Raw genomic sequence first — 21,001 nt, 5'->3', positions numbered from 1 at the left:
TAATTAAAAAAATATAATTGTTTCGTATGGGTTCCACCTTTTTTTCAAACAACTTGCATATCTTATACTTGCACAAAATACTTTTTTATAAAAGTAGCAGTCGTTTCATGCACATGTTTTCCTTTTTTTTTTATTTTTTTATTTTTCTGGTTTATTTCCTCTCTTGAAAATGTGACATACCCCAAGTCAGCCATAAGCTAGCTTTAAAAAGCCTTAAAATAATACCTTTTTTATATTAGCAATTTAGCTAACATGACTATGTTCATAAAGAAAAATAATATTTACAGTTTTAAAGTGTGCAAATCTAATTTAATCCTTTTAAAATAAGTTGATAAATTTGAAATTTACATAAAAAAAAATATTTTTTAATAAGAAATTCTACTTTTTTTAAAAATGAATACATGAAATTTGTACTGAATATAGCATTAGTTATTTATAAATCAACTTAAAAAAATCTAAAAATAAGTAGGGGGGCTCATACACGACTTACGACTATACGAGTCTTTGTGTTGGTCTAGGCCCTAGAAGAGATGCGGGCTCAAGCTGTATCTTATAATCCAATTTTAACTTTCTTTTTCGATTTTTCACCCCCTCCATTTTTACATGCCTAATATTATTAGGGTTGAGGGTGGATAAGGTTTGAAAAAATATCCCGAGACATAGTAAACTAGCAGATTTTTCTTCAGCCAAAGCGCTCTCCGTATCTCTCATGGCTGCTGCTCTGTCTACTGCTCTTGATGTTCATTTTACAGGGAATCTCTCGGACACAAAGAGACCCAATATCTTCAAATCTCCGCTCAGACAACACCCAACCAGAAGATTTACCATTTTGTGCAGCTCTTCCAAGTCTCCCCAAAAAGCCTCTCCCAATTTGATAGAGCCATACCAAAAAAATCCATCTTTATCCGAGCAACTCAAGCCTTTATCCACAACCACCCTCTCAAAACCCACCAAGGACCAAACCCTGCTCATGTCCAAGCCAAAGTCGACCTGGGTGAACCCCACCAGGCCGAAACGCTCCGTGCTCTCCCTTCAGAGGCAGAAACGCTCTTCTTACTCATACAATCCTCAGGTCAGAGAGCTCAGGCGCTTCGCTCAGAAGCTCAATGACTGTGATGAGGCTGCTTTCTTGGCTACTCTTGAGGAAATTCCACACCCACCGACCAGAGAAAATGCACTTCTAATACTCAACTGCTTGAAGCCATGGCAGAAAACGCGTTTGTTCCTCAATTGGATCAAGACCCAGAATTTATTTCCCTTGGAAACTATATTCTACAATGTCACAATGAAGTCTTTGAGGTTTGGAAGACAGTTTCAGCTCATGGAGGACCTTGCCCATGAGATGATTAGCAATGAGATTGAGCTTGATAATATCACATACTCCACCATCATTACTTGTGCCAAAAAGTGCAATGATTTTGATAAGGCAGTGGAGTGGTTTGAGAGGATGTACAAGACTGGTTTGATGCCTGATGAGGTGACTTACTCTGCTATCCTTGATGTGTATGCGAAATTGGGTAGCGTTGAGGAAGCTTTAAATCTGTATGAGAGAGGGAGGGCTAGTGGGTGGATACCTGACCACGCTACATTCTCTATATTAGGGAGGATGTTTGGTGCATCTGGGGACTATGATGGTATTAACTTTGTGTTGCAAGAGATGAAGTCTGTTGGTGTGCAGCCTAATTTGGTAGTGTACAATACGTTGTTAGAGGCAATGGGTAAGGTCGGGAAGCCAGGTTTGGCTAGAAGTTTATTCAAGGAAATGATTGAATCTGGGTTAACTCCTGATGAGAAAACGTTGACCGCACTTGTTAAGATTTATGGCAAGGCGAGGTGGGCTCGAGATGCCTTAGAATTGTGGGAGCAAATGAGGTCGAACAGGTGGCCGGTGGATTTGATTTTATATAATACTCTATTGAATATGTGTGCAGACCTTGCATTGGAGGAAGAGGCTGAGAGGCTATTTGAGGACATGAAGAGTTTAGAGTATTGTAGTCCGGATAGTTGGAGCTACACGGCAATGCTTAACATATATGGGAGTGGAGGAAAGGTTGACAAAGCGGTTAAATTGTTTGAAGAAATGTCCGAGTTGGGTGTTGAGCTCAATGTGATGGGCTGCACATGTTTGATTCAGTGCTTAGGGAAGACCAAGAGAATTGATGACTTGGTTAGAGTGTTTTCTGCATCTGTTGAAAGAGGGGTTAAGCCAGATGATAGGCTTTGTGGATGCTTGCTTTCTGTTGTGTCTTTATGTGAGGAAAATGGAGACGTTGATAAGATTCTTACTTGTTTGAACCAAGCTAACCCAAAGTTGTTTTCCGTTGTGAAGTTGGTAATAGAAGAGAAAACTAGCTTTGAAACCTTGAGGGATGAGTTCAAGAGCATTCTCGGTGAAACGGGAGTTGAAGCCCGAAGACCCTTCTGTAATTGCTTGATTGATATATGTCGAAGCAAAAAGCTTCACGAGAGAGCTCATGAGTTGCTCTACTTGGGAACCCTGTATGGGTTGTACCCAAGTTTACACAGTAAGACTGTAGATGAGTGGTGCTTGGATGTTAGGTCCCTATCTGTTGGTGCAGCTCAAACCGCACTAGAAGAGTGGATGGGAACTCTATCCAAAATTGTTCAGCGCAAGGAGGCATTACCGGAGTTATTTTCAGCTCAAACTGGCACAGGAACGCACAAATTCTCTCAAGGACTGGCCAATTCCTTCTCTTCTCATGCCAAGAAACTTGATGCACCGTTTAGGCAGAGTGAAGAGAAAGTTGGTTTTTTTGTGGCAACTCGGGAAGATATAGTGTCATGGGTGCAGTCACGGCTTGAAGGCCCTGCTGTTGCAGCATAAATGATGATGGACCAACAGTAATTACAGTGGCGATAGCTTTCATCATTGCTTCAATATGATGATATTTGCAATTTGGATATGTTATATTAGCTTTAGTCATCCATCTTAAAAATATCAATTAAAAATAGCTTTCACCATATTGCAGACCTTCATCTGCTTTCTAGTTTTGAGATTCAGCAATATCTTATCTTGATATCAAATCAGATTGTACGCTTTGATTTCCTTCAATTCCTCTGAAATGCAATAATCAATCATTGTTCTCCTTCAAGATGCAGGGCGAAGTGATTTTACTAGGCCTCATTTTTCTTTGCAAATGGAACGAGATAAATTGAGATAAAAGTTAAAAATTTAATAAAATATTGTTAGAATATATTTTTTTAAGAGAAATACTTAACACCGATCCGTCCGAGATTCTTCGATTAACAGCCCGCAAATAATAAAGTGACACCTAGGATTTTCACCATTATTATCTTGCATATGCACTACATCATATTCTCAACTATTGGATTCTCAGCCCCTTCGTACCCCCTCGAACACCCACACTGCCCCCAAATCTTCTCCTCACCCTCATGAAACCCAGAACTCCACCCTGCTGAGCCACGACAGAGCTCGATCCCAAGATCTGCAATGAACGGAACTTACAAAACTCCCCAAGCTTCCTATGCCATCTTCGTCTTCCAACATTGAGTGAGCAGCTACTGTGGTGGGCAATGGCAAGTGTGGTGGGCGACGACAACTGTGGTGCCGTGTACGAAGATGGGTTTGTTCTTTTTTTCCTGTAGAAAAATTTTACCCTTATGTGTTGTGTTTTGCTTTGTAGTCTCTAGCAACCATTGGATGACTGTAAATCGTTGATATTTTGACATTTTTGTTTTCTTCTTTTCTATTGCATGAGGTGGTTTCTTTTCAATCATTCATCTGGTTGTCTTTGTTTTGATCAAGTGGGATGTTTTCCATTCTTTCACCGATGAGGAATTTGAATCTGTAATCAAATGAGACAGTTTTGTGGGTCAGCGAGGGGCAGTGCAAATGACAAGGAGGAGAGGGGCAGCGAGGAAGAGAAGGGTGCGATTTGAGGGGATGTTTCTGAGCTACGTTTTTGTCGGCGTCAGATTGAGATGGTTGAGTCGATGTTTGTTGGACTGAGATGCTTGTGTCAGCGTCGGTGTTGGCATCGGACTGAGGGCAGAGAAGGCAAAGGACGGTGTTGAGGGAACGAAGGCAGGGCACGTACGAGGTTATTGTCTGTGGTGGGGTGTATTTCTCTTATAATGTTTTATCCTACGTGGCTTGAGATGAATGGATGGCTGTTTTTGGAGAAAAATCAATCCGACCGGTGTGAAGCGGCTCTGTTTTTTTAATATTTTTTTATTTTAAAATTTAAAAAAATTAAATTATTTATTTTATTTTATATAAAAATTTGATAAAGTTATAATGATTAGATGAAATGAGAATAATTGTAAAAATAAACAAGACCTAAGTTATATTCGTTAAAATCATGTATATACTGCACTCCCTCTCCCCGAAACCCTCCTCAGAACAAAAACAATTGGTTCTAGTTTCAAGTCTCTACATATTATATACTGCATCATCGTCTCACTTATTTTATTGTATTGTCATGACCTTACAAAACTGCAGAATTTCCATTTTTTTTTTCTCGCATTCCTCTTATCCGAACTAATAGACCCAAAACTCATTGATTGATTTGTTAATGTCTTTGAAAGATGGTAATTCTACAAGTAATTTCATAAGCAGCAGAAGGCTCACAATGTTCTAAGTAGTAAATTGCCCAACTCTTGTAACCCGCAAGTGGTGAAAATTCAAAATCCACCACAAAAATTATAGTAGCTCATTGTCGACAAGAAGGGAATCCATCAAGTTCTGTAAGTAAATCTGTAACCCCCACCAATTTACAACCACAATTTCTAGGCTTTGTAAAGGAAGAAAGAAAAAGAGCAATTGAATGAAAAGACTCTCATCCTATGCAAAATTTCTATTTTTTTTTTTCTTTCTAACCAAAAAAAAAAGTCCAAAAAGGAGAAGGAAAAAAAAAAAAACAAGATTTGTTTTTCTCTCTCCTCCACAGAGCATTTCCCCACCACCGCCGCTGGCAGATTCCCCGTTTTCAACCTTGAACCAATTCTTTTTGGCATCTACTCGAAACCTTGATGAATATCTAAGACTAGCCTTTTGCCAGTAAACATACAGGACTCCCTCTATTAGCAGTATTCGTATGCTGTGCAACAGAAAATAAAGCTCATTTGTGAAACTTCGGCTACCGGTTGCGAGTGGCTCGAGTTGAAAATTGGAGCTGCCATTTCATTAGTAGATCACTCGAGTATGAAGGTTTCACAGGTACTTTCCTGATGACTTCCAAATTCTTCCTTCAAGTGATATAACCATAACAGTGACATCATCATGGTATTTTCTGCGATCTCCTTGTGGGATGTCCAATAATTCATGAAACTCCAATCCTGCAAAGCAAACCACTGCAAGTTTACCACCTGGAAACGCACAAAATAGTAGTAGACTGGAAATCATTAGACTTGAGTGATGTGGAGATATGGACACGGTGAATGGAGTCTCTACTCTCATATGGCTCGCATTTATTCCCAAAGATCGAATTTAATCTTGATTAAAAGAATTTAACAGACTAACTAAACAAAATAAACCCTGCTACAGGGGTGGAAGAGCACTTTCAAGATGTCTACATTTAATCCAATAACCAAAGGGTTGAGCTATATTGTGTGCCATATTTATATAGGGGGGCTGCATTACTCAGAACAGCCAAATGAACAGAATACAAAATGATATTCTCTTTAGAGCTATTTTCAGACATTTGGTGGATATTGTTAAAACCGCTGATCCCCATATTAATAGATCAGATAGCTTAAGGCAAACATGCAACCATACACAGTTTATATGCCAACGTTAGAATTTGGCGATCAGTTTAGTTACTTCCCATGTAAAAGTATCTACTTTATCTGATAGTATTTCCAACACAAGAATCTTAGGTTGGGGTTAAGACATAGTAGAGTTGACTAGAGTCCGTGTTGACATCAAATAATTTTTCTACCAACTCTTTCATCATCTCAAAGACCACTTTTACAGTTCACATATAAACATCAGTGTTTGAGAAATGAATGACGAGATATTAAATGGTAGGAAAACTATGTACCAGCTTTCTTGGCTGCACGAAAAAGAAGCTCCTCTATCAAATGTTGTGCAGGATCTCCATCAGGGAACTTCTCCATGAAACTCTCAACAAGAGAAACCACTTCCTGATTACTCAGATACTGATATAGACCATCAGATGAGAGGATTAAGAACTGATCTCTAGGACAGAGTCTATGGTGACGAAGAGAAGGTGAGCAGGATATGTAAGGGGCAGTACCAATGTACTCATTCCGAAACATTTCCAGCAGTGCATCATTCCATTTGGGCTGCACCAACATGTACATCATGTTATTATGCACATCTAGACACTGACAACATATGACATATCCAAATAAACTATAAATGAAAAGCTTCATTCAGTGGACAATGGACATGACGCACAAGCATGACTCTTTTGGCTGCACTTGCGAGTTAGTATGCTTACACCACCACCAGAATTTTTTTCTACTTTGATTCAGTTGAATCATACAACACATTATTTATTGCATGGAATGCACACGGGACATGTGCACAATCAAATCTGACATTGTACAACTTGACCATTTTATAAGTAAGAAAACCTCATTAAAAAATGCGAGAGGTGCATTCAGGTATACAGGAAGTATACAAAAGTCGCCTATCTAGAAGTAGAAAAAGATAGAAGAAAATTATGAAAAATACGCTCATCAGTTGAAAACTTATTAATCAAGAAACGGAGGGGTGGATGAGCTTGGTAAAGATGGTTTACTCCATTAACCAACAATTTAGTTTCACACAACAATCCAGCAGACATGAAAAACATCATGCACGAATATCAGAATATATCAAGATACTGTATAATTTTCAAAGCATGAAGATTTACTCCCCTATGAAACTACCTATGAACCATCCCCCTATATTATTATTAAGTGAAAATTAGTGCTATAAACTTATATCATGCACTCCCCATTTTTTTTAATAATAATATGCATACTTAGGTTAAACGTATAATAATAAATGAAATTATTAGATGAAATTTTTAAAGAAAATTTTACTTTTTGTTCAAATTACTAGTCTTTTAGTTTTCCTAATGTGTTTTTTTGTTTTCCCAACTTATAATCTTTTATTTGGCACACCATATAAATAGCTCTTTGTCCTGCTCTTCATTAAAGCAAAATTTATGAGTTCAATCATTAACATAGAAATAAAGAATAGTACAGGGCCGGATCAAGTTGGTCAACCCAAATTTGGGCAATAGCAATACTAACATTGACACTCCTTCAAAGGTTCTATTTATTATAGAATGCCTAAATGTATTCTAACTTGGAAAATGCTAGGTTGCCCCCATCTCGCCCCCCCCCCCCCAAAAAAAAAACAAAAAAAAATTGATAGGAAAAAAAAATACTTTTCAAATTTATTAAATTTTGAAAGGTAAAAAAACACATGCGGTCAAATTGGGGGCTCTTTAGAATGAACCTTCTAACTTAGTTACATAGAGTATTCTTTCATCCAATAACTTTGGCCATTCCTACACATCGCATAGGTTTATAACTAGTTAAAGTATCATTCTTAAACTTGGCTTCTTCTGTTACATATTTGTTATCTTCCCTGCCCCAATCCCCAGCCCACCTCCATGATAAGGAAAGGACAAATAGGGTGGTCATTCACAACATACAAGTATGTTGTACATCATTTTTTTTTTTTTTTTTATTGGCACCAGGTGTCCAAGAACAGTGTCCCGACTAATCCCGGGGGTGCACAGGCCCTTGGCAAGGAGATTTCCGCAACTGCACATTGGGTAATTCAAGAGGAAAATCACCCAGTCCGATGGCCACTAGAGATGTTTGCATCCAAGGGGATTTAAACCTTAGACCTGAGGGGAGCATACCCTCAAGCTCAAGGCCTTTACCACTTGAGCCTACCCCTAGGGGTTATACGTTGTACATCTTACTTCATTTAGAAACTCAAATCAGTTGGCCATTCACACGCTTTTTTTGGGCAATAGCTTTAGATTTTAATGGGCTTAAAGTTCATGATTTCCTTGTCTCTATTTCTTCTTCCTAGCTAGGTGCTTTCTCTTTTATACACCCTATCTGCTTGGCTACACCTATTAATATTAATAAGTTTTTAATTAAAAAAAAAAACTCAAATCAATTTCCAAAATGATATTCATATGGAAAAAGAGGGAAAGAGAAGCCCAGAGCAAAAAGATGCAGAAATTTTTGTTTCTCAAATGAAAAATGCATGTGATATGTGCCAACTTGGAACTTTCGAGTGGTGAAAAATGGATCATAATACATTATTTTAGGTTATTGATTGACAGGTAATTAATTATATATGCTTTACAGGTTTACTTATAATATATATATGTGTGTGCTTTACAGGTAGCCAAATTTGTTCACAGGTAGTGAGTGAATAGCCCAAACCTCACCAGGATCTTCAAACCTATATATGTTAACGTTATTGCCACAAAAAAGGCCACGAATATACCGCATAAGGATTTATTACACAAATATGGAAAACACAGAAAATGCAAATTAAAAGGACAATATGATATGTGATCTGACAATATAGTTTTCTTCTTTTCTAGAAGATGTGTCTCATCTCGATGCCATAATTACCTTTAAAACTTAGGAGTATCAGTCGTCATGAGAACAAATCAGAGGAAGTACAGATTGCCAACTGTTCGATGATACTTTAATGCAGACAACAGTAAGAAACTTTTCTTGTTTTCCAGCAGAATTATTTTAGAAGGGAAAATTCTAAAGTCAAATTACCAAGAACAACAATAAATCTGAGAACCTGTTTCAGAAATCCTGCGCCGAATGCTCTGGTAACCTTGAGACGACCTTTTACTCTATCATTGACAATGCACTGTTTGTCATCTGGGTGCTCATTCTTGATTCTTATGATTTCCTGCAGAATGATGACTGAAATTATTGGAAAAATCTGCAATACCAATCATAATTACAAAAAAAGATACCCACAAACATTTTTTTGATAGGTAAAAAAGATACCCACAAGCACGGAAAATAAAACAAGCATAAGAAGAAAAGCATCCAAAGTTCACCATACGAGATGGGTACTCAAAACTTTTCTTTTTTATAAGAATAAAGTTTTATTGATTGTAAAGAGGCACAGCCCAAGAGCACAGAAAGTATACACAGATTACACCTAGCAGCACCTACTGACAAAAAATGGATACAAGCAAATTATGAGAAGTAGCCCCATTACAATCAATGACAGAAGCCGAAGAAAAAAGAGTGTTGAAGAAGAATCTTTTCAGCTCGTCCAAGGAATGCTCCCGGTCTTCGAAACATCTACCATTCCTCTCCATCCAAAGGCACCACATGATACAGTGAGGAATCATTTTCCAAACCGCAGCAATATGTAAAGCCTTAAGATTAGTATAATGCAGAAATGAGAAAAAGAGAGAAGAAAAGCTACAAACTTTACCACAAAAATAAATCTCATACACGATTTGTAAAGCCTTAAGATCAAACCTCAAGTTATGATTTCCTAAAATCTATCAGCTTAGAAGGCACATGTGTTGAGCATGATGTAGCATACACTTGAAAAGTGGCATGATCCCACAGTTCAACAATGTAGTTTCTTTTTTCTTTTTTGGTTTCTAGATAAGTTAGTTTGGCAATGTAGATTTCATTGAAGCAAAGGAGATAAACAAATACAATAGACTAGAACTGATTCAACCCTTCATGATCATGGCTACGTCCTCGCTTCAAGTCACAAGAATCAAGGAAATGATCAATTTTAAGCCATGCAATTGGGCTTGATCCTTCCCTCAAAAGAAATAGCACAAACCCATACAGTTTTATTTTCCTCTAAGAGAAATAAACCCATCCAAGGGTGCTCCCAGTGTAAAATCTGAGGCCCCTATGCAATCTCAGGAGGAAGAAAAAGATCAAAAGAAGTACAGGTGCAGCAGATATTAAGAAACTATAAACAAATAACAATTTGTACAGAAAAAAAAAAAAAAAGGAAAAGAAACTATTAAATATGCACATCAATAGAGAAATAGACAGAACAATTTGCATATCTAGTGACATATATGCATCAAATCAACATCCACGAAAGAAACACTTGTCATCAGAGCAGATTTGGAATTTGAAAAAAAAAAAAAAAAAAACACTCGCAAGGAAGCTTCTGCACATCTTCCTTCTTCACTTGTGAAAAAAGTCACCAAGTGCATAAAGACAAATGAAAAAAGCAAAAGAAAGGACAAGAAAAAGGAAGCTTCGTCAAATCTTCTAGTGTCACCAGTAAGATAAGACCAATAAAACATAATTTTCAAAACCAGTCACTTTTCTAAATAAGTTTGAATATTCTCATAATTGTCTTAGGAAACAAGACAAAATCAAATAAAAAAAAAAATCATAGATTGCTAAACTCCAAGCTCCGAACCCATGTGTACCACACTCTAAATCAGAAGACGCATTGCAGATAAGTAAGAGATTGGGATTTTTTCTGCCCTTCGAGATCGCATTGAAAGCTTTAAGATCTATGGTATGGATTAAAATACCTAAGATGCAAATTAGTAAGACAAGGGAGCGCCTTTGATTTTAGGCCGCCAGCAGTGCAGAACGCTCTCATCCACGACCAACAAGTTTTCCAAAACCGGAAAACACAAGTAGCAAGAAAATAATTGTTTGATCATAAGAGTGAAAGCTGATAGTAATGGCTACATAATCATATCTTGGGCAACTTTAGTACTGATGCAGAGTCCCTTTGTAGGAATGGCACCTTTGAGGAACATTTGGGGAGTTCGTTCCATATTTATTATGAAATTAACATTTCCAAAGATCTGAAATGGCGGCAAATATAGGGTCCAAGATTTATTTCCTTTCTAACCTCCTTAATTAAACAACAGGAAGAGTGATCTCCCATATACTATCTGTCCCGTTTAGTAAACCATTAATAACCAGAGGATATCACAAGTTTGAAACACCAGAAAAATCAAGAATTGCTAATGGGAAATGGATGGTAATTGTCAGTGTCTCAATAACTAATGGGACAAAGGCATGTGACCTGAGCCTAGATGAAAGGTCTTAAATATCTTTTTATGCCAAATTTCCATGAGTAGATCTATTATTTAACTGATTTCAGCTACAAGTGCCACTGAAAGAATGAAATTCAATATCTGAGGTTTTTTTTAATAAGAGATATCTGATGGTTTTCCAAGTACCAACTACTGTTCAAGGCAAAACAAGAGTCCATAAACATCCAAGTCAACAAAGGGTCAGAGGGACACCAAATGAACACCAATTTGAAAACAGACCAAGTTTTGCACCCACGTGGTTCCATCCAACACATGCAAATCAGACAGTACGTCCTTCAACAAGTTTCAGCAGTGACTATTCAAATCTCAGTGTCAACAGCCAAAAAAGAAGAACCCAAAATTTCCAGCAACTGCAATAAGGAACAAGTAACAAACTTGAGATTTTTACAAAATTCAAAACTTACATCTTCAATGCTCGTGCTGTGATCAGTGGAGAGCTGCAAAGCCACCAATCTCATTGCTTGAGCAGGAGCATCGCATGCCACTTTAAATTCCCTTTCACCCATAGCTGAGGATTCCTCAGTTATTCCCTCCATGCTTGACCCATTGTCCTCTGGCTCCCTCGGTTCGGTTGTACTTGAACCAACCTCCTGCAGCTCGTACTGCGCAACAATAGCCCTACTATCACCTATATTCATCACGTACACATCCTCATCCCTCATTAACACGACCAATAAACACGAACCCATCAATGCAAGCTCCGGATTCGTATCAAGAACCTTGTCTGTCATGTCCAAATAAGCGAGCTCTGTAACTTCGAGAGCCTGAGACAATGCCCTCAAAACCAAATCATGATTCACCGGCCCCTCCTTCTTCTTCCTCCCACTTCGCAAAGACCTCTCCTCAGTTCTATGCTCAACTTCAACCTTCTCTTTCTCCTCCAACCCAAACCTCCATGGGAACAGCTTCCTGCCATGACCCTCTTTGTGCTTCGATAAACCCTGCTTCAATTTTGACAACAAAAGCCACCGTCTACTGACCGCCGAACCTGCATTGTTCACACTAAGAGCATCATCCACAGAAAACGCAAACCTATCCGATCCTGAAAGATCGAGCCCATCTTCTGGGTCATCCTCAGCGAGAAATTCCCAAAGCCTACGCCTCCGAATTTCCGTTCCCTCCAATTGAAATGTCACTCTCTTGGCCGACACTCTATCAACGGGAATTGAGTCCGATTTCAAATTCAAATCATTCCCATTTCCACCAATTTCACTTTTAACCTCTCTCCCGGAGTTTTCCATGGATGGGTTAGTTGCTAAAGCTACATTTAATGAGTTCTCATAATTACCGCCATCATTAATATTACTGCTACTACTACTAGTATTATTATTATTAAGATTACTGGCTTCCTCTGCTTCTTCCTCAATTTCCCAAAACAAGCCCTGGAGCTCATTGTACACGGCGCGATAGAGATTACCCATTAAGAACTCGGGCGCATCCGGGCCGTTAAACCCGTCATAAATTCCAACGAACAACCACCCCTGCTCCTCCGAAACGACGACGTGTACACGATCCTCGCCGGCTTTACCGAGCGCCCACTGTACGTTCTCGCTCTCGTTCCTCACCTCCGCCAAATCGTCCCCATCCGTTGAACCTTCCTTGCGTCCCACCATATTGAGCACCGGGACCACCCACGGCCTCTTTTTCTCCGAAAAATTCCGGTAGAACGCCTTCCGAATCCCCGAAATGCCCTTCCTCTTCCTCCTTTTAACGTATGCACCACCGAGCGGAGCCGAGAAGGGGACCGCACCACCGGTTTCGGAGCTCGCGGCGGCGATGGTGTCGAGTGGACCTGACAGCGCGCCGCGCTCGATTGGACCCGAGAGGAAGAAACCGCCCCGCTCCATCGGGCCCGAGGGGTCTCCGCCACGTGGCACGGGCTGGAGTGGGAGCGCGCTAAACAACGACGTGCTCTCAAAGCCATTCACAATACTCCCCCTCACGCCACCACCAGCAGCACCAGTAGTGCCAAGAACAGTGTCAGTGGCATCGTCGTAAATATTGTCGAGCTGAAGGACAGTTCTTGGAGTGGAGCTGTTGGCGCTAACCGAAGCTCCGGAAATGGTCTTGAACCCGGTCTCCGGAAAACCAGGTCTGACCCTCGACCCGGACGGTTCGTGAGAGGGAGAAAAGCGAAGGGAGCTAGTGGGGGAGAGGAAGCGATCGGACTGAGTGGGAGAGAGGAAGCGGGCGGAAGATCGAACGTAGCAGAAGGAGTGGCCTAGGGTTTCATCCAAGGGCTCAGAGGGCGCGAAAACCAGGTCCTGTTGGTTGTGGTCGGGCTGGTTGCTCGTCCGGTTCTCCGGTCTGAAGCAAGACAGCAGGCTCGACACTCCACTTCCCATCACATTTGACGAACTCCACCGTTTGGCTCCCGAGAAAATCCCAGCTTCTATAATATTTTCCGGCAAACTCCAAAGCAAAACCACCCCCCAAAAAAAAAAGAAGAGAGAGAGAGAAGAGAGAGAGAGAGGGAGAGAGTGTCATATATACATAATGTATTCCATATATAGTGTTTGCTTATTATAATATATTGGAGAAGACTGACTGTCTCACCTCATTTTGTTTTTTTTCTTTTTTTTAGAGAGAGAAAGTGTGCGAGTGTTTTACTTTTCTCTCTATTAAATATTTAAATTTTGATTTTTTGTTTTGTTGCTTTCGTTTTATTTTATTAATTTTTTCTGTTGTGTGCAGTTAGCTGTTGGCTCTTGGTCGACGGTTACACGTGGCCTTTTTCAATACAAAATACACAGTGACACCTCGGATGCCAGGTGGATCGTTATGTTGGGTCCATTGGGAGCGTTTGATTAAGGTTGATTTGGTAACTTTGTTTCAAATTATATTATTATCTTTGACATTATCTGCCTCTATTGTGATACGAAGAGCAGAAAATTGTGTATCCTGAAAAATAATGCATGAAGTAAATGATTTAGTCGGGTCAATCCACAAGTTACCCGAATTGATCGGAACATAATATGAGTAACATTGGATTAGAGTTCATATCATATTGACTCAAGTCAAATTATACTCTATTCTAATCTTATTAGTTATTCCGTGTCAAGTTCATATCAAATTCATGAGTCGTGATAAAAATTAAAAATTTAATATTCTATGAAATCTATTATATATATATAAATATATATATATATTCTATTTTAAGTTTTAAATAGTTTAGAGACATTGTTTACATCTATACTGTGAGGTCGTTGCTTCTATCATTTTTCTATTATTTTGAAAGGGGTGCGTGAGATTTTTTTATTCGGGTCAAACCCTAGACCCAAATACAAGATGCCTTCTCTTGACGGCTTTGCCCACGAGTTATAATCTCTCTAAATTTGTAATCTCTTAGTCAATAAGTTAAAAAAAAAAATTCCAAACTTTAGTTATGCTTTGAATGTAAAATTAGGATTACATTCCAAGTATTTAAACCAACCCACCTGGAAACTCCCTTTATTAGTCTCACTAACTATGATTAATTAGTTAATAAGGAGGAATGATGGTCAAAAGTGTATCACAAAGGCAATGGAACGCATCCATTTATAAATGGGAATGTTATCTGTATCCACACATAAATGATAACATAGGTTTAGATAATAGTTTTTTATTTTACAAAGTCCATATCCAAATTATAAAGTTTGGAGGGTAAAAAATAATAGACATATAAAATGGATTTTATGGTATATTTTGATTCTTAGTATAGACTATTCAAATAATTCAGTCTCTTTGACTGTAATTAATGGGAATGATGGTTTATTCTTGCAATAAGTCTAGCTTTGTAGTCGAAATCTTACATTCTAAAGCAAGCTAAAGTCCTCTTTTGGTCTAACATCCTAATATACCTCATTCTTTTAGCTTTTTTTTTTTTAATTAAACTCGAATAAGAGTTCTGCTACTTACAATTCAGTGTACAAACACGCCAATTAGTATAGGACTCAAGAAAATTCAAAACACAATAATTTTTACGTCAAAGTTGATATAGTAAGCTATTATATCAATAATGTGTTGGATATGTCAATAATCAGACGTACAAATAAAATGCGTGCAATTAAAAACCGAATTTGAGGCATTAACAAATTAGAATTATTGACTTTGATACATACTCTTCAACAAATCTAGTGGGCATGTAGTTGTGTCCACCACATATAGCCAATCCAATTGAGAATGCTCTTAATTGCTTACACAAATATAGATTTGCTCTTAGTTCTTCCTTAATTCCTATGGCTATCACAACTTTGCTACATATTAAATTCCTATGGCTTTTTCTCTCCATTGTTTATAAAAATTCCAAATCTTATAACTCAAGGTAACTCCCTTCATGTGATGAGAGCTATCAAAATGTGAAAGCAATATAATATATATTTGTGTTGAAGTGGTATTTGCACCAAACATGAGATTTAGCTTTCTAATCTTTTATATATATATATATAAAAGAGGTAAATAGAATTAGGTTTGAACTCTAGAATAATGTTTTTATACCATTTTAACTTAGAGATTGAACTAAAATAAAAAGTGAAAATAAGTCCAAGAACAAGTTAATTATATGTGCTTTGCTTTTGTTAGAATTTTAGATCCTAGCTCCTTCTTTTAAAACATTTGGATTCGAGTTAGAACTCATCTCCAAATTCAAACCTTCTGATAGATATTTTCATCACATTTTGATTAGAAAAGTTTATATTTCTTTCCTTTTCTTTTTATATATATCCTTTACTCTCTCTCTCTCTCTCTCTCTCTCTCATGATCATGGTGCCATCCATGAATGTGCCCTTCCATGTTTATGGATGTAAAGCCATGGAGGTAGAGATTGCTGTTGCCGAGAAGGAGAGAGAGATGTAGAGAGGGGAAAAGAATTAAAGAACACTTTTAGACAAATTAGAGAGATCAAAACACAAATGAAAAGATAAAACATCTCGATTCAAAAGGCTTCGATTAAGAATAATCATAACTCATGCCTTAATTACATTAAACTATGGGCGCCTTGAAACAACATTTAAATAGGGTTGATAATTCATATTCATAGGCTAGGTTTGTATCATGTTGAGCTATTGATATATGACTTAAGTAGCCTCAACCCATTTCAATAAATGCATGATGTTGTAGTATCCTTATAACTCGTTTAATAAAGATCATGATGGATTGACTTGAAAATTACCTGAATCAACTCATTTTTACATTATTAATATAAATGAGCTGATTAATTGATCAAAGTTATTGATATAATTTATTGCCACAATTTCATATCTTATAAGTAGGATGGATACACATTCACAACTAGACTAATGACAAAATCAATTTGAATATCCCGTTATTCATGATCATAACTAATAATATATCTAACTTTTCATAATTTATATAAATATTCGATCAAGATAAGATTATTTTCAAATAAAATGCATTTATTTCATTTATATTTAACTTAAGTATACGAGTTTTGTGTATCAATTATTTGTCAATTACGCATTAAGTGAATCGACACGAAAATTTATTCATCAAATTATTGCATCCAGTCGATTTTACTCATTTTGATCTAAACTCTATCACAATAAACCTCAATCTTGTGTAGGGTTTATGTTAGGTGTGTGGATCAAATTAAAAATTGGACAATACCATAGTCTTTTAACCTATTTTCCCAAAATTAAAAAAAATAAAATAAAAGGAAAGAAAAACAGAAAGTATGTAAAAAATAAAAGATGATGGGGGCATTTTGGTCATTAATGAAGACACTAATGGGCCATGAATCCCAAGACCGAAGAAAAGAGGTTTGACTTTGACAGACCCGAACCCAAAAAGCATTCAGACATCCACATCAAGGATCCTGGTCGGGCATCTTTCATCCCACGTAACCAAGACAAGAACCGCACGATCAAACTTTTACATAATCCATTAGACGGCCAGGATTGGTATCCCGAGAAAGAGAGAGAAATTTTGTCTCTCTGTGGACTATGCCTGACCGTATCTGATTAGTCAAAGGCCTCCAATTCCACCTTTTGCTTTTGTCGTAATCTCAACTTTAAAAAAAACAAAAACAAAAAAATTATTAAATACTTTAAAACCCCAATTTTTCAAACTCCTGCTTCTTTAATTTTAAACCTTTCTAATAAAATTATATTTATTTTTCCAATTGTCCTTTTCCTTTTGCAGTCATCTTTATTTTTTCAAGAAATAATGTTAAATTTTCTGAATTTGATTTATATCAATCAAACAAATAAATAAATCAGAATATTTAATCGAAAAAAAATAATTGAATATTTTCTGTAAAGATTGAATAAAGTATATATTTTAGTTCTTTAAAATAAATTAAAATTATAGATTTTATTATTGGGGTTTAAAAAGGAAGGGGAGAGAGAGAGATAGAGAGAGAGAAAGGTGAGAATTTTGCATGTGAAGGCGGGAAAATCTCTCTCTCTCTCTCTCTCCAGTCTCTTTCTTTGTGCCTTGTGTAAGTCAAAGAGTTTGTTGGATGCACGAATTCTTGGGACTAAACGACAAGAGCACGTAATGTCACGCGACTCGTGTGAACACCCACATTCTGTCGTCTAGACTCTCAAATTATATATTGTTATTATTATTATATCCATTAACATATTAAATAGATTATAACCGTTACGTATACAAATAAATTATATAAAATAAATTTATAAATTAATATAATTTTATTAAATTTATTTTATAATAAAAATAATTTTATAATCTGACGACGTAATATATCAAACTATATTAATTTATGAGTTTATTTTTATATAATCTCTTATAATTAAAGTATTTTTCTTAAATAAATTGATTTTAAAATCACTCATACATTTTATTCCATTATGAAAAATAATTAAAAAGAGGAAAAAATCATAATATTTTGATCGTACCAAGACAAAGTCCCACGTGGGATAATCTCAAAGATCACATGTTCTTTTTATTTATTTATTTATGTTAAATGGGCTATTGAGATTGCATCTCTATATCCAATAAGAGATTACTAAAGTCTTTCAAATAATTATAATCTTTAAGATTAAGAATTTAAAATGATGGCCTTGAAAATTTGTGGAGAGAGGAGTCCTTTTTGTTTTCACATTCCCTTTCAAACTAACGTAGGTAAGGTAAGATTTCTTTTTACAAATCTTCTAATGGGTGGATGTTTAAGATTGTGTTTAGATAGTGGAGTCTCCACTACTATTCTATATCTTATCATTATTTTTCTCTTATTTTTTATTATAATTTATTATTATTTAATATTTTATTATTATTTTATTATTACTATTTACAGATAATCTAAAATTAAAACATAACCTTTTTTCAGAAGTTAATTAACCATAAGTTAGTGGGGGAGTACTTATTTAACTAAGGTACCCATCCATACATAATTTGAATTCATGGACATTTCGTGTTCCTGGGTCACCTTTTTGCCAACAACATATATATTTTATTGGTAATCTAATCTTTTGTTATCATTCTTTTTTATTTAGTTTTTATCGTTCTTGTTTTCTCTCAAGTACTACTCAACCCCTCACAAAAATCTCAATCCAAACTCTTCGTTGATGGGGAGGGAGGAATCATCTCGTAGATCGAGGATAATTCTTTCATTATTTCCAGTCTTTTGTATAATTTTTTATATTAATAGTTGACGTCATTTGTGGGATCGACTAATCTTTTGCACCAAAATTGGGAGAATGATATTCTCCGACTCAAGAGACCGTCTTCAAAAAGCAAGATAAGATCTCCTCAACCTTGTTATTTTTCTTTTTGTTTACGAACTAACGCTGTAGCGAATGATTTAAATATATATATATATACATAGAGAGAGAGAGAGGATGAACACAAGAAACGGATGCACGGCGTGCACCCTATTCCTTTGCCAGGCAGAACCTGCAGCCACCAATAACTCGCCAGTAACTCACCGGTGATGCAATGACAGCGAAGACACAACGACGGTGGAGCCTTTTGCCGATCACTCATCGAAGTGGAGAGCAACGCACGTTGTGCACAGTACGAGCAGAGAGCAACAAGCGGTCAGAGGCCCACACACCAGTGTCTGTAAGTTGGGGGAGCCACCTCCAGCCACCACTCGCACCGTCGACATTTCTATTGTCGACAGGGTGGTTCCTAGACCACAGGTGCTGGTCACGTCGGGCACACATGGGCAGAGCATGCACATTGACGTGCACCCCAAAGGACCAACCACCACCTAGCTCACCGAAGGTTTCTATCATCAACAGTATGGTCTTCAACCACGGTGGCTTTGCTCGTCGTCAACCTCACCACCACCACAAAAGCATGCCATAGGAGCTGCTTGGCGCCAATGCTACAATATGCTCGCCATCCCTGCCCAACCGTGAGCTTGTTATGCCACCCACAGCCACCACCTAGCCCATCGGTACCTTCTGCTGCCGGCAAAGTGGTCCCCAACTGAAACGACGTTCTCGCCACTGATCTTCGCTGCAGTAACATACCGTGCATGTTATGCACCATGAGAGCACTAGGAGCACGTTGCCAAGCACCCTGAAGGAAGCAGCTCGACCACCAACCATAGCAAGGCTTGAAGATGTCCGCCCTTCGTGGCGGAGACTCAACGACAGAGCCTTTTGCTGGTCAACCAAAGCATGCATTGTGCATGGGCACATGCATAGTGCACGTAAAGCGCTGGAGTTCGTACCTGCAACCACTAATCCCCGTAGGATGGCAAGGCTTAAAGACATCCACCCTTCGTGGTGGAGACTCAACGACGGAGCCTTCTGCTGGTCACTTAGAGCATGCACCATGCATGGGCACATGCACAGTGCACATAAAGCGCTGGAGTTCATACCTGCAGCCACCAAACCCTGTAGCATGGCGAGGCTTGAAGACGTCCGCCCTTTGTGGTGGACACTCAACGGTGGAGCCTTCTGTAGGTCACCCAATACTGCAACGGTGAGTACTGTACACCGTGCACAGTACGGGCAGAGAGCAACAGGTATTCAGAGGCCTACATACGAGCATCCACGAAGTTGCGGAGACACTACTGACCGCCACCAGAATCACCAACAATTTCTGTCGTCGGCATGGTTGATCCTCACCCACCAGCCAAGATTGTCGTAAAGCTCCGAGAAACCATCACCAAAGCTTGTCATGAGAGTCGCTTGACACCGACATCACAACGTGAGATTGTGGTGCCACCCATGGCCATGTCGTGTAGCTCTGGCACTTTCTGTCCCCATCACAGTGACCTTCACCAACCTGGCAAACCATTAAAATTCCTATTGCCAGCCAGAAAGTCGCACTTCAATCAGGAACATGGAGACAAAATAATGCACTTTAATTGCTTTGGTGTCTAGGCTCAACCATGCATCTTGATTCATACAAGCAAAGCATTGGCTAAATCATCCTGATTTGTCTCTTTCAAACTTGCTATTTTAATTTTTACTAACAATTTCGACTTTTAGAGATTTTTCTCTACCAAAACTCCTCGAGGCTCCACAAGAATCTGGGTGGCTACACACTATGGGAATATACTTTGCTAGAAATCACCAGCACGGCATGGAACACTGCCTACAAAGCCCCTCTCGGGCATTATTTCACTTCCTCAGAATAGACCGTTTGGTATCGCGGGCATCTTGGACCTTCATCAATGCTAAAATCGCCTGCATGTCACCAGCCTTCACCACACTCTAGCGGAATGACTCAGGTTTACAAATCTCAAACTTGTAATTTCTATTACACTAACCTATTTGGTTTTTGGTGAAAACCCTTTAGGGCGGTCGAACTCAGTCTCCCACGACCCACCTACAGTTAGTCACCAAAGATCGAGTATACACTTGCAGTGCAACCAACAAGGGCGTGGAGGTCAGAAGACCCCACGACCCACTCAACGGTTAGCCACCAAATGTCGAGTACACACTCGTAGTGCACCCAACAGTTAGCCACTAAAGATTGAGTACACACTCGTGGTGCACCCAACAATTAGCCACCAAAGGTCAAGT

The 21,001-nt window shown here is 38.1% G+C and overlaps 2 protein-coding genes across 2 annotated transcripts; one reads left to right on the top strand and one right to left on the bottom strand.

The window, feature by feature from the left end:
* The first annotated feature begins 633 nt into the window (after nucleotides 1–633).
* LOC108994064 (pentatricopeptide repeat-containing protein At5g46580, chloroplastic) lies at nucleotides 634–3,113 on the top strand. Its single transcript, XM_018969148.2, has one exon. It carries the CDS (start codon nucleotides 710–712, stop codon nucleotides 2,843–2,845), a length of 2,136 nt encoding a protein of 711 aa, XP_018824693.1. The 5' UTR covers nucleotides 634–709; the 3' UTR covers nucleotides 2,846–3,113.
* Nucleotides 3,114–4,537: 1,424 nt separating this feature from the next.
* LOC108994087 (protein phosphatase 2C 29) lies at nucleotides 4,538–13,530 on the bottom strand. Its single transcript, XM_018969178.2, has 4 exons — nucleotides 11,462–13,530; nucleotides 8,783–8,896; nucleotides 6,024–6,288; nucleotides 4,538–5,319 (listed from the first exon to the last, which is right to left on the bottom strand). The coding sequence occupies exons 1-4, from the start codon at nucleotides 13,400–13,402 to the stop codon at nucleotides 5,195–5,197; spliced, it is 2,445 nt and encodes an 814-aa protein (XP_018824723.1). The 5' UTR covers nucleotides 13,403–13,530; the 3' UTR covers nucleotides 4,538–5,194.
* Nucleotides 13,531–21,001: the final 7,471 nt, after the last annotated feature.

This window comes from Juglans regia, chromosome 2 (assembly GCF_001411555.2).
Source record: "Juglans regia cultivar Chandler chromosome 2, Walnut 2.0, whole genome shotgun sequence".
Lineage (NCBI taxonomy): Eukaryota > Viridiplantae > Streptophyta > Magnoliopsida > Fagales > Juglandaceae > Juglans > Juglans regia.
Note: the sequence above shows the minus strand (reverse complement) of the source record. Positions and strands in the feature narration are given on the sequence as shown.

Bases quoted from the DNA above. Each gene is read 5' to 3' on its own strand.
- LOC108994064 (XM_018969148.2), top strand. From the start codon at position 710: ATGGCTGCTGCTCTGTCTACTGCTCTTGATGTTCATTTTACAGGGAAT.
- LOC108994087 (XM_018969178.2), bottom strand. From the start codon at position 13,402: ATGGGAAGTGGAGTGTCGAGCCTGCTGTCTTGCTTCAGACCGGAGAAC. The intron at 6,289-8,782 runs GTTCTCAGATTT...ATGTTGGTGCAG, and splicing joins GCGCAGGATTTCTGAAACAG to CCCAAATGGAATGATGCACT. The intron at 5,320-6,023 runs GTACATAGTTTT...TTTGCTTTGCAG, and splicing joins TCGTGCAGCCAAGAAAGCTG to GATTGGAGTTTCATGAATTA.